We start from the raw sequence: 14,072 nt of genomic DNA on the forward strand, positions 1-14,072 counted from the left end.
CATCCCTTGTTCGATAACTTAAGGGTTTTGAGTTGAAGCATTTTATTATCACTTTACGGAGAGGGATTGTAGTCAGATCAAAATGAAGAAGAACCCAGAGGTAACCCTGAAATAAAGATTACTATAATGATACTATATCTGATTGTCTAGATTCTAGTGTTGAAGCTCTTGAGTATCTGAATGGGCCTTTGTGTCACTGTGAATGAAACATGTAGGCTCCTTTATGTTTGCCAAGGGAGTGACGGTGGGTGGATTCTTTCCTCAGTAGATTATAATTTGATGCCTGGCTGTCACCCGGCGACACTAGTAATTTGTATGGCTCTATACACTGCAAACAAATAATTTGACAATGGATGACAGTTGCATTTGGAGCTTTTTCAGACCGTGCCCTTCTAATATAAACGCCTGAAAAACAAATCATCATAGCATGAAATAGATATGACATGTTTTTGCTATTACACCTGCTGTCATCTTGGAGCTTTGTAGACTGGTCCCCCCCCAGTGGGGTTGGATTTGACTGACAGCAGACACTGACGGCAATGATCTTCCACAGAAGACCCAATGGCAAAACATGCTGCTCCCAGCACATCCTCGCTAAAGAAAGCTTTAAAGCGGCACCTATAAAAGACGTGCATCCACAGCGCTGATTGACATTGCTCTTTCTGACACTTTGACATGGAAATGAAGTTTTTAAGTTGAACCCTCCAGTCTCAGCTTTGTTCTTTATTTCTTTGACTTGGAGATGCATCACACCAGGTATATTTGCCTGTGCGGCTTAATAAAAAATCCAGCGTGGAGGTAAAACTAATAAAAATGCATTTGTATACATGGTATTGTTAAGGGCAAACTCAGGGCACGTGTTTGTTTTTAAGATGTGCTTTCACCCTGTACATTAAATCTATTTCACCCAAACATTAAGAAGTGTGAATTGCCTTTGTTGTAACTGTCCTCTGTAGTTTTTGTAATGTCTACTGGGAACAGGATGAATCTGGCACATTTTTTATTTCGTCTTCAAGAGAGAAAATAAAGCTCTGAACCCCTTCAGACTACAATTTGACGTTTATTTTATGTGCACACATCCATATAAGTTAATATGGAATTTGGAGCTTTAAAGGGTCTTTTTTAGATATATGTGAAGATATAAAACAAATACAAAAAAGAGAAAGATCATCCTCGTGCCTCTCAGGATGGACAGTCTGGTTGTGATGCTGTGTGCCAGCTCTCCACTGGCCTTTCAGGAGTCTACGTGCATGTCATTTCAACAAGAAAACTTCATATCCCAGCCCCACTCCCATCAATCATCATGCCATGTTGGGCAGACACAGACAGAACCACCAAGAAAAAAAACTCTCCAGTGCAAATCTTCAATAAAGAGCGACTGTCACACTGAGTCTCCGCAGCAGGCTCCATTACATTAAAGAGCTCCACGCAGCTTACCTCTGCCATCAAACTGAGGCAAAACATTCCATTTCAATTTTTTTCATCTTTTTGGTCCTTTTTGTACTTTCTTAAAGCAGAAATAAGAGTGTGATAAAAGCTATAAAAATACAAAGCTTCAGAGAGTTTGGAAAGAGGTATACAAGAAAGTGAACGCTTGGAAGGCACACAGTGTGAAACCAGGGAAAACTTCTGCTGGTTTAGTGCGATCAGCACACATAACGCTGCACCATCTGCTGCCTAATGCATTGTCTCTGTCGCTGTTTACCAGGCTGGCTGAAGCTCTTCATGAAAGCCTCTCTGAGTTTGTATTCTTGAATCCTCGTTGACTCGTTTGACGAATCAAAAAATGAAAAACAAAGCAGCTAAATGCCAACGGTGAGAGGTCCGTCACACTCAACTTCTCATTGGTAGTACTGTAAGTGCTGGGATTTAAACAGAAGGAATCTGTAAGATCAACATTTATGCTGATCATCTCATTAAAAAAGTCTAACCAAGGCTTAGCTCACAATAAATAGCTGATTTATCCTTCTAGCTTTACATTTTCATCTATAAAATTATGACGTTTAATCGTCTGTTTATTCTTTTCATTAGGACAAACGGTCTGCTCCTCTCACACTGCAAAAAACTGAAATCTTATCAAGTGTTTTTGTCTTTTTTTTCAGGAAAAAATATGAGCCACATTCAAAGACAAAGACAAAAATTAGGTCTGCATTGCTTGAAACAAGCAGAAAAAAAATCTGCCAATGGAGCAAGAGAAAAGTTACTTGTAGCAAATTTTCAAGCAAACTTTTCTTTTTCCATTGGCAGATTTTTTTTAACTTGTTACAAGCAATTCAGAGCTAATTTTTGTCTTTAAACAACATGAAACTAGGGATAGACCGATTAACGGCCAGGCCAATGCCGATATTTGGCCTTTTTTGGGCATATCAGCATTGGCCTTTTCTTTAATCAGAAGACCGGTATGAAACCCATTCAAAACTCTGTTGTTTGGCTCTGATGCTTCTCTGCACAGAATTTCTCCCTGTCTAAACTATGGAAGCCCTAGATGGTCATTTAAAATCAGTCATGTAAAACCAAACAGAAAATTAATTCAACTATATTACATGCCTGTAAAAGGCAGCACAAACTCAATTCATTCAATTCAGCCCAGTTTTATTGCAGTAACATAGAAATTGATTGCAGTTAAGAGTTGGAGTTTGTATTGTTCAAAGTTCTGACACCAATATTTTCACTTTGACTGCAAATGAATATTGGCTTCAAATATCAGTTATCGGCCTCCTTGCCTACTAATAATCAGTATCAGAATCAGCCCCAAAAATACATATCGGTCTATCTCTACTTAGAACAAAACATTTTCTGGACTGATCAGTTGAATGTGACTCATATCAAGTGTAATGAGACCATTTTCACTTAAAACTAGACAAAAACACTTAATAAGATATCATTTTTTTGCAGTGCAGCCTCCAAACTATGAAGATTTATGCTCCTCTGTTTGCCGTCTTTGAGGGTAAAAAGTAAGCAAGAGCTGAAAGGGAAAACAAGAGTTGACTTTCTCAGATTTTGTAATCACCTTCAGAATTGCCTGATTGATTCGGGTTTCATTAATCAACCAGCTGAGTACATCATTACCTCAGAGCCACCCACAGTGAAAACACACTGCTGAGCTGATCTTGTTGTTGATGTACATTTTATAATTAGAATCAATAACAGGCGCTCCTATATGTCTTCACCTTGGCCAGGTAGTGAAATGTGGACAGCTCCTCTACAGTCCGGCTAAATCTGGACGGCGTCCAAAGAAAGCAGCGAAGCTGGCAGCGGGCCAGACGAAATCATGGCTCTGCTAAACCTCGGCCGGAGGAACAATGCGTGAATACAGGCACAGAAGACTGCAGTGGCTGAACTGCTTGACAGTAATGAAGTCTCAAAGAGAGTACGAGTGGTGGCAGAGGACGTGGGGCTGTGTGAAATCCACACCACATGCTTACCTTGGACCTCCTTGTCATTCCTGAACCACCGGATGTTGGCGGCTGGTTTGCTGCCTGATGTGGTGCACGTCAGGGTGATTACGTCTCCCTCCATGGCAGGTTTGGTGAATCCTGTGATCTCTGGTCGTCCAGGCACTCCTGAGGGGCATTAAAAATAGTCGCACATGACACGTTTACATATTTATTACCTGATTTTGTATTTCTGACAGTGAATAATATTTACTGAATGATATCTTTCCTCCTTGGGCATTCAAACTATTTTTTCTGTTCATTTTAACCTGAGTTTGATTTCTCACAGAAGGGAAACAACAAGATATTCCAACAATAAAGTAAAAAAAGAAAAAAAAAAATTCAAAACAACAAGAGTTACACAAAGCAGATAATCACTCACAGATTTTGGAAAACTTTCAGGAGTCAAGTTCATAAAAGTAAAAATAAATACCCCTGTTAGAGTTCTGTTGCTACTTTCTACGTCTGGCAGTGATTTGCCTCATGAAGGTCATCTTCTGAAAATGTGAGTCTAAATAAAAGTACTGTTGGTGTTGACAGTGTGTGGGAGTTGATTTCTATTTTCTTCCAAATTGGCACATCCTTTAAAAAAACATGCCGGAAAGGTATAAAAGGCTGACTCCTAATTGTGAAAAAAAAAAAATCAGTAACACTACAAGTCAAACTTGTATGCTCTGTTCTGTAAAATGTACAGTGTTGTAAACAAACAGCAAACTAAATTTAAATGTGCAAGTCTTCTTTCTGTCAGTGTGAAGGATTAGCCGATGAGAAATTGCTCTGAGGAAAGTGGGCCAAAGCAGACATGCTCACCCAGAACAGTGAGAAAGGCCTTGGTGGTCTTGACAGGCATGGTGAAGAGCGAGCAGGTGTACTGGCCCTCGTCTGACAGGCTGACGTCACCGATTCTGATAGTGAGCTCCTGCGACGAGGCTCGCACCAGCTCGATTCTGTGATCCCTCAGAGCTGCACGGAGAAAGAGACAAAGTTTACTGATCACCTGAGAGGACAGTTAACTCATAGAGGTGTCATTTGTTAGTCAGGTGACCTTTGAGTGGAACAACAATGAATGCACTTTGCTTCCAGTCATTTCCTACAGTTGTCAAACGCTTCAAGCACACATTGTGGCCAACGGTTTAAAACGATCTCTTTACATTTGCATATTATGCTGACAGTGTGATTCTCAGTCAGTGAGGGTGCAGGAGGCATCAGCAGGATGCACCGAGGTGGTGCAGCAGCTTCGATCAGAATATCTATTTAGGTAATCACACTTTGAGTATTGGTTTACACTCACATTAACACTTAAAGTAACTTCCTCTGTGAAATTTCTCTCTTTTTACTTTACTAAAACTTTTCCAGCCTGTATACAGCTCCACTAAACCTAGGCAGTAGTTTATGCCTAGGGCAATTTCTATTTAAAATCCTTGAATGCCATTTTTCTTTTATTTATCTTTTTTTAATGTTAAATTTTGATTTATTTATCAATTAATTTTTTGCTACTATTGTACCACATTTACTTTTATTTGTATTTGCATTTGTACAAAGATGTTGCTCATCTATGTTTTGTATATATCTGGATGTTGTCCCCCACTTGTTTAAACAAAATTTATAAAGAAAATACTGACAACAAAAAACACCTGATAACTGTATGAATACTCACTGATTTTAGAGCAGATTTAAACAAATCCAAGCAATCACATTCACACTGTTACTTTGAGACAATCAGTGTGTGAGTGTTTCACATGTTTTAGTTCCTCAAGTTACAAGATGGGAGTGAAATTACAATGACACGCTATCAGTTGGAACCTAAAGTAACTCATACCAGTTGAGTACAGTCCACTGGTTCACAGTGGTGTGCACAGATTTTCTGAAGGGCAGGGGCAACCAGAAAAATAAGAATAAAAATACAGCACATTCACGCCACTGAAGTGGGCATCAAGCCCCACATATTTTCGGGGCCACTTAGGGCGCATTTTTGCTTCAGAGAGGAGTGAATGTGTGTTTTTGTCACCTAAGAGGGCAGTTTAGTGCACATTATTCAACATTTGGGCCATGAAATGGGGCAACCCCCCTCTGTACACACCACTGCAGGTCTTTAACTCTATGGCTAATGCAGGGTATGTGTCATATAATCTGACAATCCAAATGATGGGTACAGGCATTTTTCTAGAGTATGGAGATTTTTTGGAAATTTCTCAGAAATTTCTCTCAATGCAAGCCCCAAAATTAACAAACAAACATAAAAAGGTTTTTTGAGATAATCTGTGGTGTTGTGTATGACAGATACTGAGAAGCTGACCCTCTGATTTGTCAACAAGAGTTTCCTCGTGGCTTATTGGGTACCACCACCACCTGCTGAGTCACACTCTTCTGTCCTCCAATTCAATAATATCTGTCTATTGACAAGACAGGATTATATCAGTGCCATTTGATGGCAACCACTATGGTTAACCAATCAGAAACAGAGTATTAAGGATGCACCGTCATTGATCGGTGGTATCAGTTATCAGTGTATCGGTGTACAAAGGCTCGATCAGTATTGGTGGGAAGAGATCCATGGTGCTGATCCAGGCAAACAGCTCTATGCCTTTTTTTCCTTTCTTTTTTATTACCCACACTCTTTGCTTCTTGATTTGAAATGTTGCCTCTGATGCACTTGCTTGTTTTTTTCTGCATCACAAGTCAACAAGTCAGAAAAGTTTACATTTGAAAAAAAATTGTGTACTTTCTGAAGAATTGTTTTGCTGATAAACATTTGAATATGTCATAGTTAAATGTATATTGACTTCAGTAATTCCATATACTCATTTTTTGCCTTTCACCCAAAACATTATCAGTCTTATCCCATAGTACAGGCTAATATTTAACACTGGTATTGGATCGGTATCGGTCAACACCAAAGCCAGGGAATTGGTGTTGGTATCGGAACCAGAAAAGTTGGATCATGCATCTTACAGAGTATAATAACAATACCACAGGTATACATCTTTAAAGAAAGATCACAAAACCCTCAGTCATGCTCCTGTTTCTGACAATGGCGAGCTTTAGGCACAGAGAAGCATCTTAAAGTGTCCTTTCTGAAATGGACGCAAGAGAAAGTCCAACAGAGGAACAAACTGCAGCTTAAATAATGAAATCTTTAATTAAAAAAAAGCCAAAGCTACAAAATTAGGGTTCCTGCACCTTTTTCGGTCCAATTAAGGCACTGCTGAACAGCTGATACCCCAGAAAATCTCCCTCTTTTCCCAGTCTAACGCCAGCAGGTTCGAATTCTCATGTCTTAATTTGCTTCATCTCGCTTTTGTTGCAGTTTTTGGCATCGATATTGTTACAGCACTGCGAATCATATTGTGTTGTAATAATTTTGTCGTATTGATTGAAACTAAACAAACCAAACTGAAAACAAAAGATCAAAACCACTAATAGAAATTAAAAACAATCCTGCAGTAACTTTTAAAGTCATTTATGATATACTGAAGATCACAATGAGTGTTTTTCAAACACAGCTTCACATGAGTGTATTTCTTTCAGGTTGCAGGTTGCTAACACCTTCCTTCCTACTCGTTCAGATGAGACTTCACTCTCATAAAGCTGAGAAAACCATGCAAGCAAAGCTGGAAAAGGTCATCCTGCTGCTGTCATCTCTTATCCGATTTCAAATTCAGAATCATCTGCTCGTACAAGCGACCAACCACAGAGGGCAGCGAGGAAAGTGCTCTTCATTGAATAAATTACACTTTCTTAATCCTCACTCCCTTTAGGCCTGGCCAGCTCTCTCCCTGGACCCTCTTTCATCTGAAGTAATTTGAACTCTATTGGATCGGACGACACGGGGGTAAATCTGGCCAACTGCTGAACAAGGTGCTGATTGGGATTTAATCAACGTGGTGAATGTAAAGTGGTGTCAGATAAAGAAGACATCGGTATGAAAATCATTAATCACCTGCTCTGTTTCCTGTTATCTGATTTTCACGATAAACACTCGCAGCACAAATGTGATACACAATTAAAGTGGCTGAAATGATCATTAGATTTAGAGAGGCGTGGTTGTTATCAACAGCTCAGCTCCTCAGCTTCAGTTACAACACGTCATTGATGATTATCATCTTATAATGACACACACATGCTGAAAAGGGATAAATAAAGATTTAGGGTAGAGATATTGATAGCTCCTAAGAGTCTTTCAAGAATAAAAGCAGCATAAATACACCACCTTAAAGCGAAATTAAAGTATAATAGCAAGCTGTGCCACCAGAGAGCCAGATTATCACGTGCTGTGAGGCTTAATACAAACATTTGATAGTCATACTGTAGCAAAAAGCATCTTGAAACAAAGCTGCCTGATGTTCTTTGTAGTTAAGCACCCTAACGATGAAGCTGGAAAATGCCCAGAGGCTCTGGTAGAAAACGGCAAACCCTTTGGTGGATGGATGCACTGGAGAGGTGACGGGGTCTAAGCAAACACTGCACAGGAACTCAAAAGATATGGAAGTACAGGCTGCGAGGATCAAAGCCTTGGACAAGATGACATACTGTACTTCCCCCAGCCCATATCCCCATATCTCCACAACGCACAGAGGAGAGACGAGAAGAAACACACAGACTTTTCTTCTTCTTCTTCTTCTTTTTTACGCGCTGCCTCAAAGCACAAACACATCAGAGATGCTGATAAATGCTCTGGATGTTTACTAAGAGGGATTTGTTGAGGAAAAACAGACATCTTTTGACTCCAGTGATATTCTGCAAAACACATAAAATAAGTGGGCCTTAAACTGAAAAAAAAATTATCATTTGCTCCAGACACAATGATTAGCTTTAGTTTCTGTGTGCTACAACAGATGTAGTGTTAACCAAACTTTTTCCCACTATGTCTTTATGTGTTCTGTTAATGGTAAAATGTTGATATGTCTCATCATCTTCCCTTCATATGCTTTAATAATAATTTTGATCACTGCATTCTCTTCCATGGAAGGAGTCCTCTGAATTTTCCTGTTATAAAATCTTTTGCTTGTAAGTATTGACATAATTCACATTTGTCAAGACCAAATTTGTCTCTCATCTCCTCAAAACTCCTTAGTCTCCCCTCCTTTTCCAAAATTTTCCATGTTGTGATTCCTTTTTTGTTGTGATTTCTTAAATCCCATTTCTTGTTGAGCAGGTTTAAAACTGGAATCATAAGCTTTCCATTTTAGGGGCCATTTACACGAAAACAGTTTTAGGGTGAAACACAAATGTTTTGTTTGCGTTTACACAGAAACGGCGTTTCAGCCGTCCTAAAATGCAAACTTTTGAAAAAGGCCTCCAGGGTGGAATTTTTCTGAAACCCTGCCAACACCGTTGCTGCGTAACCAATAAGCCGGTGTTTTCGGTGGAAATGATGACGTCACACTCTGCTTTGCGCTTCATGCATACAACAGGACAACAGTACTGTAGTTAAAATCGTTGTGAACTACTGTGTTGTGCTTGTCTTGCTCAATCTGCTGAATCTGCTGACTGTCTTTCAACAAAATGTGCGTCTGTTGCTCAACTTTTTAGCTTAGTATTCCCCAATACACCAGATGATCGGCTCAACTCTACTTCAGTGGAGATCTCCTAAAAACGGCTCCTTGACAAGACAGTTAGAGCGCTGACTATAGGCCTGGCATGCTTACTTCAGTGTTTTCAGTCCCTCTGCATTTCTGTGTACACACAGATTTTTTTCACTGCGTTTTCACAGTGTTTTAGCGCTTTCAGATTAAATTATGTTGTCCCATAATGTATTAATGTCTTTGGTAACACTTTAACACTTTACTTTAGAGGTCCGCACATTTCATCACACTTAGGTAATAATTTGAGCTAAGTTTTTTCTTATTTCTTTGTAATTATCACATAACTTCCACACTAACGTCCATATTTGTTGTCGCAAGTCACAGTAGGTAGGTTACTGTTTTTTCCAGTTTCTTTGAAATGTACTCCAAACTGCAGGGTAAGAAGGTGACGATTAGCAAATTTATTTTTTTCTAAATGAAATCACAACCCATCACAAAATGTTATTAGAAGTATCCCAACTTTTCAGCTATTTCCAGAGAAGCAGGTGATAAATAGCTGTGTAGTTCTTGAATACAGAAGTTACCTTCATTGTTTCCTCTGATAATTACCTTTGAAATGTTAAATGAATAATTCAATTTCCCAATAAGCAGTTGATAGTTAGCTATTTGTTATTTGATTTCACCAAGTTCTTTAGTGCCAAGTTTGTTGATGTGCATAATTGAGATCACATGCAAAATGATATACCTTTATTATTAGGCCCATAATGTTTTTCATGATACAACTGAAGGCTTCAGATGTGATATTCAACAAGAGTGGGGTTGCAAATTGGCCTTACCTGAATTTGATAGACACTGCGAGTACAGGCCCACTGCAAAAAAGAATCTGGCTAGAAGTTATGTGCTAATCTTCACCAAATTTTCATGAAATCTTAGGGGGTAATTTCAAAGAAATAAGAAAAAACTTTGTGTGAAATTTGTTATTTGGTCCATTTCACTCCTCAGTTTACTGTGTTTTTTTTTTTTTAATCTCCAGTTAGAGTTTGTATTGGGTTATTATCCACATCTTTTTCTATGTCTTTCCACCTTGCTTCATAATTTTGGTTACAGCAACAGTAAATATACTTCAGTTGTGCTGAGATATGATAATTTTCTAAATTAGGGAAGGACAATCCCCCGTGATCTTTAGGGAGGTGAAGAATTATAGGACTTTCCCCTCCCCATATAAAACAAGATATTTTCTTGTTCCATGTTGAAAAATGTGTTTGGGGTATCTTCACAAGTAGTAATAGGAATAAATACAGAAGTGTTAACCAAACTTTAAAAAAGGATGACAAACTCCCAAAGAAATGTCGCCCAAGTTCTCCGCCAGTGCAATCAAAACACCAATATATTGCTGGAACTCTTAAACTGCACTTTGGCATCAGGCTTTATTCATAAACAATAGTGTCTGACAATTACAACAGGTCTTATTGTAACTGCCAGAGGCTTTAATGCAGTTTAAATCCAAGCACTCTCGTCTGAACACAACTAAGTGACTGAGCTCACAGTTAAACACAAGATGGACTGGGCTGATGCTTTTTGTGTCAGACAGCCACTGGCACCTCACAGCACGTGAATCAATGTCATATTGATGGAACGAGATGTACGGAGGTGTGAATAACCCAAAGACAAGTGTTATCTATTACTAAAACAGCATATGGCCAGAAAAACCATACCGCTCTAATCCAATCGAGGCTAAAGGCTCAGATTGTGGGCAGATCTGTCACAATCAGACCCAAATGCCAGTGGCTGACAAAGCTTTTTTCCAGGTGCTTTAGGAAATCAATGTGATGAAAAGGTTCATTTCCACTAAACCCTAGATAGCTCCGGCGCTGTTCATTCTGCTTAGGAGGAAGCATAAATCTGCACCCTGACCTTGTGTATGCTACAGCCTTGCAGCATGGCAGCTTAATGTGCAGTACATCTCCTGTGATGGAGGCCTCACCAAGGCTGTCTCAAATCAGTAAAACTGACACCCTGGTCCCCCCTCGGGGCAAGGCACAATGTTGGCTCTTTGATGCAAAGTAATGTTTGCCTTGTTTCCCTCACAGTCCTTTGCACAGCGGACCATGTCAGTGGATGAGCAGTCTGAGGTCCCTGAAGGGAGTGGTGGCTTTTCAGGTCCACTTTTAACAACCTTGGTATAAATTCTGCTGAAAGTACACACCAAGTACTGTGTTTAAAAAGGTGTGTAAACATATGAAACAGCTCTGGAGCATGGTGCAGTGTTTTGATGTGTAAGAGCAGAGCTGGAAGTCTGCTAGGTAGCTACATTGGCTCTATGTCAGGAAAAAAAAAGGCTGAAAGCAGAGGAACAGGAAGTGCACTTATCACATGGCATTCACTCCTGCACTCCACAAAGCAGCAGCCAGATGTTACCCAATGTTTCTAATCCAAACCGATGAAGTATCTCCTGACAGTCCAGATAGAAAAGGACATTTTACATCCATCCATTAGTCTTGGAAACAAGCCGATGGCTCTCGAGTTCAGCCAAAATATGTTGCGTCTGTAATGCAGAGTGTCCCCATTTGGCCATTTTTGCATGGCCAGGAACCACTTTGAGCCAGTCCTGGAATGTGAAAGCACTAGCTGTCCTTCAGCGAGAACACAGGGTCCTGGCGCACCCCCCCGCTCTCCAGCCAGGGGCTCCACTCTTTGCAATTAGAGTGTGTTTGCTGCTGGCTGTGCTCGCTCGGTGACTGTGTGGGCGATTCTGGACGTGTTCCAGGGCTACTGGTGCAGGCAGGGGGCTCTTTCCCACCACACATGTGGCTGCAATTAAGAGAAGGAAAGGGCCTTGTTCCAGAGGGCCATTGTTACTGCCTGCGCTCTCAGAGATCCCACAGAGCAGATGCTACTCAAATTGGACTCATTTTCAGCGCTTGAAGGAGGAAAAGGAAGAAGGAGGAATACTCCCAGCAGCTCGGCTACGTCCCCTCTTCAAGTGGTGAATAATGAGACTGAATACATTTTTGTCCATCCATTTTTCAGCCCACCAACACAAGCGTGATTGTGCACTGCGGGACATTTTCTGCCTTCAAGCCCCTTTATTCATATGAACTCTCTAAATTTAATTTTTATGAAAACAAGTGCCAGTGGGGTTACACAGTTCTGTTGGTTTTGAATGCAGTTTTACACATTTCAGCATTTGTAAAGACATAATACAGTTCAACACCGAACAATCACTTCACCCCTGTTCAAAATAAGGGACATAGCCGTCCGAAAGAATCTGAATACAAGGGATCATTCATTACTCTTCAGAGCTGGTATACATTATACATGAGAGAACTGTGTGGCAGGGCTTAGTATATTATATACAAGAGCAGCTCTCCACATTAGAGATAATAGCTGGGAGTATAATGGTACTTTAATGGTATATTCACTTTTCAGAGATGTGTACCGAGGTAACCCTGTACACTTAAAAGCCCATTAGTCCCTATAGAAACACATTAGCTGTGGCCATGAGGCCCTCTCTACATTTAGTCACCTTTAAAACACTAGTTACACCTGTCACCAGCAAGTCAACACAAACACAGAAACAGAGACTTGAGAAATTGTGCCCTGCATCACATCCTTTCCTCTTTAAAGATGCTATGAGGAGGATCTGTTTTAATTGCACTCCCTTGCCACCTTGTGGCCTGGAGTCTCTGCACACTGGTGTGAGTTACTTTTACAGAGGCATGTGTTTGTTTTGGAGTTAAATGGAGATCAGATTAAACAAGTTTTCTTTGTTCAAGACAACGTTTTACTGGATACAATGCGCCGAGGTAAGGTATTTATCAGTACAGTTGCGTAGCGATACTTTTTGAAACATGAATACAAGCAAACGTTGTAGCAGCTGGCTACATGTTAGCCCCGTGCTCCCACGTGTCTGTAGGCTAATGTGACAACAAGTAAACACTGTCAGTTTGTAAGTAGTTTAGTAGCTGTCATATTCCGTAATATCTGATGTTAGTGAACCCTGGTTAGCTACGTCCTGTGAGTCATCTACCAAGCAGAGCTAACGTAACCTTACTCCTTATTTTATCGATAGACTCTCAAGTTTGAACAGACCACTGCAGAAAAACTGCTGCATGTGGGTTGGAATGAGCATTATCACAAACAACGTAGCCCTTGTGTTATAGAGTAATACAGCCTAAGGCTAATTAGCCTTTAGCTCAGGCTGTATCACACTCCTGTTTAGCTTTCTTCTGCTCTTCTATCCTTTTTCTTACAGTTAGGCTCCTGTGTCCATTGACCAGAACTAGAAGCTAAGAAGTGGCAATTTAAAATGACCTGTAACCAGCAAAATTGGCGCTGACAATCTCATTTTAAAGTGTGGATTATCATCAGGCAGATATCTAGAAGGGAGCCTTTTTCAAGATCACTTCCAAACTCTTCACAACCCCTTTAAGTGAATTGAAGCATCAAGTGACCACTTATGGAATCAACTTCATTACATCAACAATGCTGATCATTTAATTAATTTAATTTAATTGTGTCGCTTAATGTCATTTCAGTCCAAGACTTAATTTGCACACAGATATGTGAGACCAATCTGAGGTAAGTGTCCGCTACACGTGCTAACAACAAGCCCACCATCAAATGTTGTGTGTTTGCCGGAATGGACGTTTAAATGTGCTTTCATTGGTGTTCACTCCGGTAATTGCATCCTTGGTAATTATCCTTCATTCTCTGAAGCTAATGAATGTTTTAATGCTCACATTAGAGCATTCATTTAGCACATAACAGCATTTTGATTACTACAAGCCAATTAAGATCAATTTTGCTTTGTGACCTTTATGATCCAGGCTGAATGCCCCAATTAAATGTCATGAATGATGAACCATAAACTTCTGGGAGTTGGAATCGAGATGAGGAAAAGTGATGTATGATTTGCCTCAGCGTGTGAGCGTATATACACGATACTGCAGATCAAATGAGCAATTTGTTATCTGGCTTTGTTGTACAACCTGCGGTAGCTTCTCATTAATTGCATTATTCATATTCACCATATCTGACAAAAGATTCCGCTGCCACGCTGCATGCCTGCAGGAAATGTCATTACCATTCTCTACGAAGGCTTCATCCTCTT

The 14,072-nt window shown here is 40.0% G+C and overlaps 1 protein-coding gene across 3 annotated transcripts in view; it reads right to left on the reverse strand.

Moving 5' to 3' along the window:
* Positions 1–14,072, reverse strand: part of cadm2b (cell adhesion molecule 2b) — a 202,254-nt gene that overhangs the window by 20,391 nt on the left and 167,791 nt on the right. For all 3 annotated transcript variants that reach the window (XM_074679639.1, XM_074679637.1, XM_074679638.1), the window contains 2 exons: positions 4,245–4,397; positions 3,426–3,563 (listed from right to left, as the gene is read on the reverse strand). In XM_074679639.1, coding sequence (XP_074535740.1) covers positions 3,426–3,563; positions 4,245–4,397 — 291 coding nt within the window. The remainder of the gene's footprint in view (positions 1–3,425; positions 3,564–4,244; positions 4,398–14,072) is intronic.

Source organism: Halichoeres trimaculatus, unplaced genomic scaffold (genome assembly GCF_033239565.1).
Source record: "Halichoeres trimaculatus isolate MK-OKI-2021-1 unplaced genomic scaffold, fHalTri1.1 fHalTri1_scaffold_9, whole genome shotgun sequence".
Taxonomy (NCBI): Eukaryota; Metazoa; Chordata; class Actinopteri; order Labriformes; family Labridae; genus Halichoeres; species Halichoeres trimaculatus.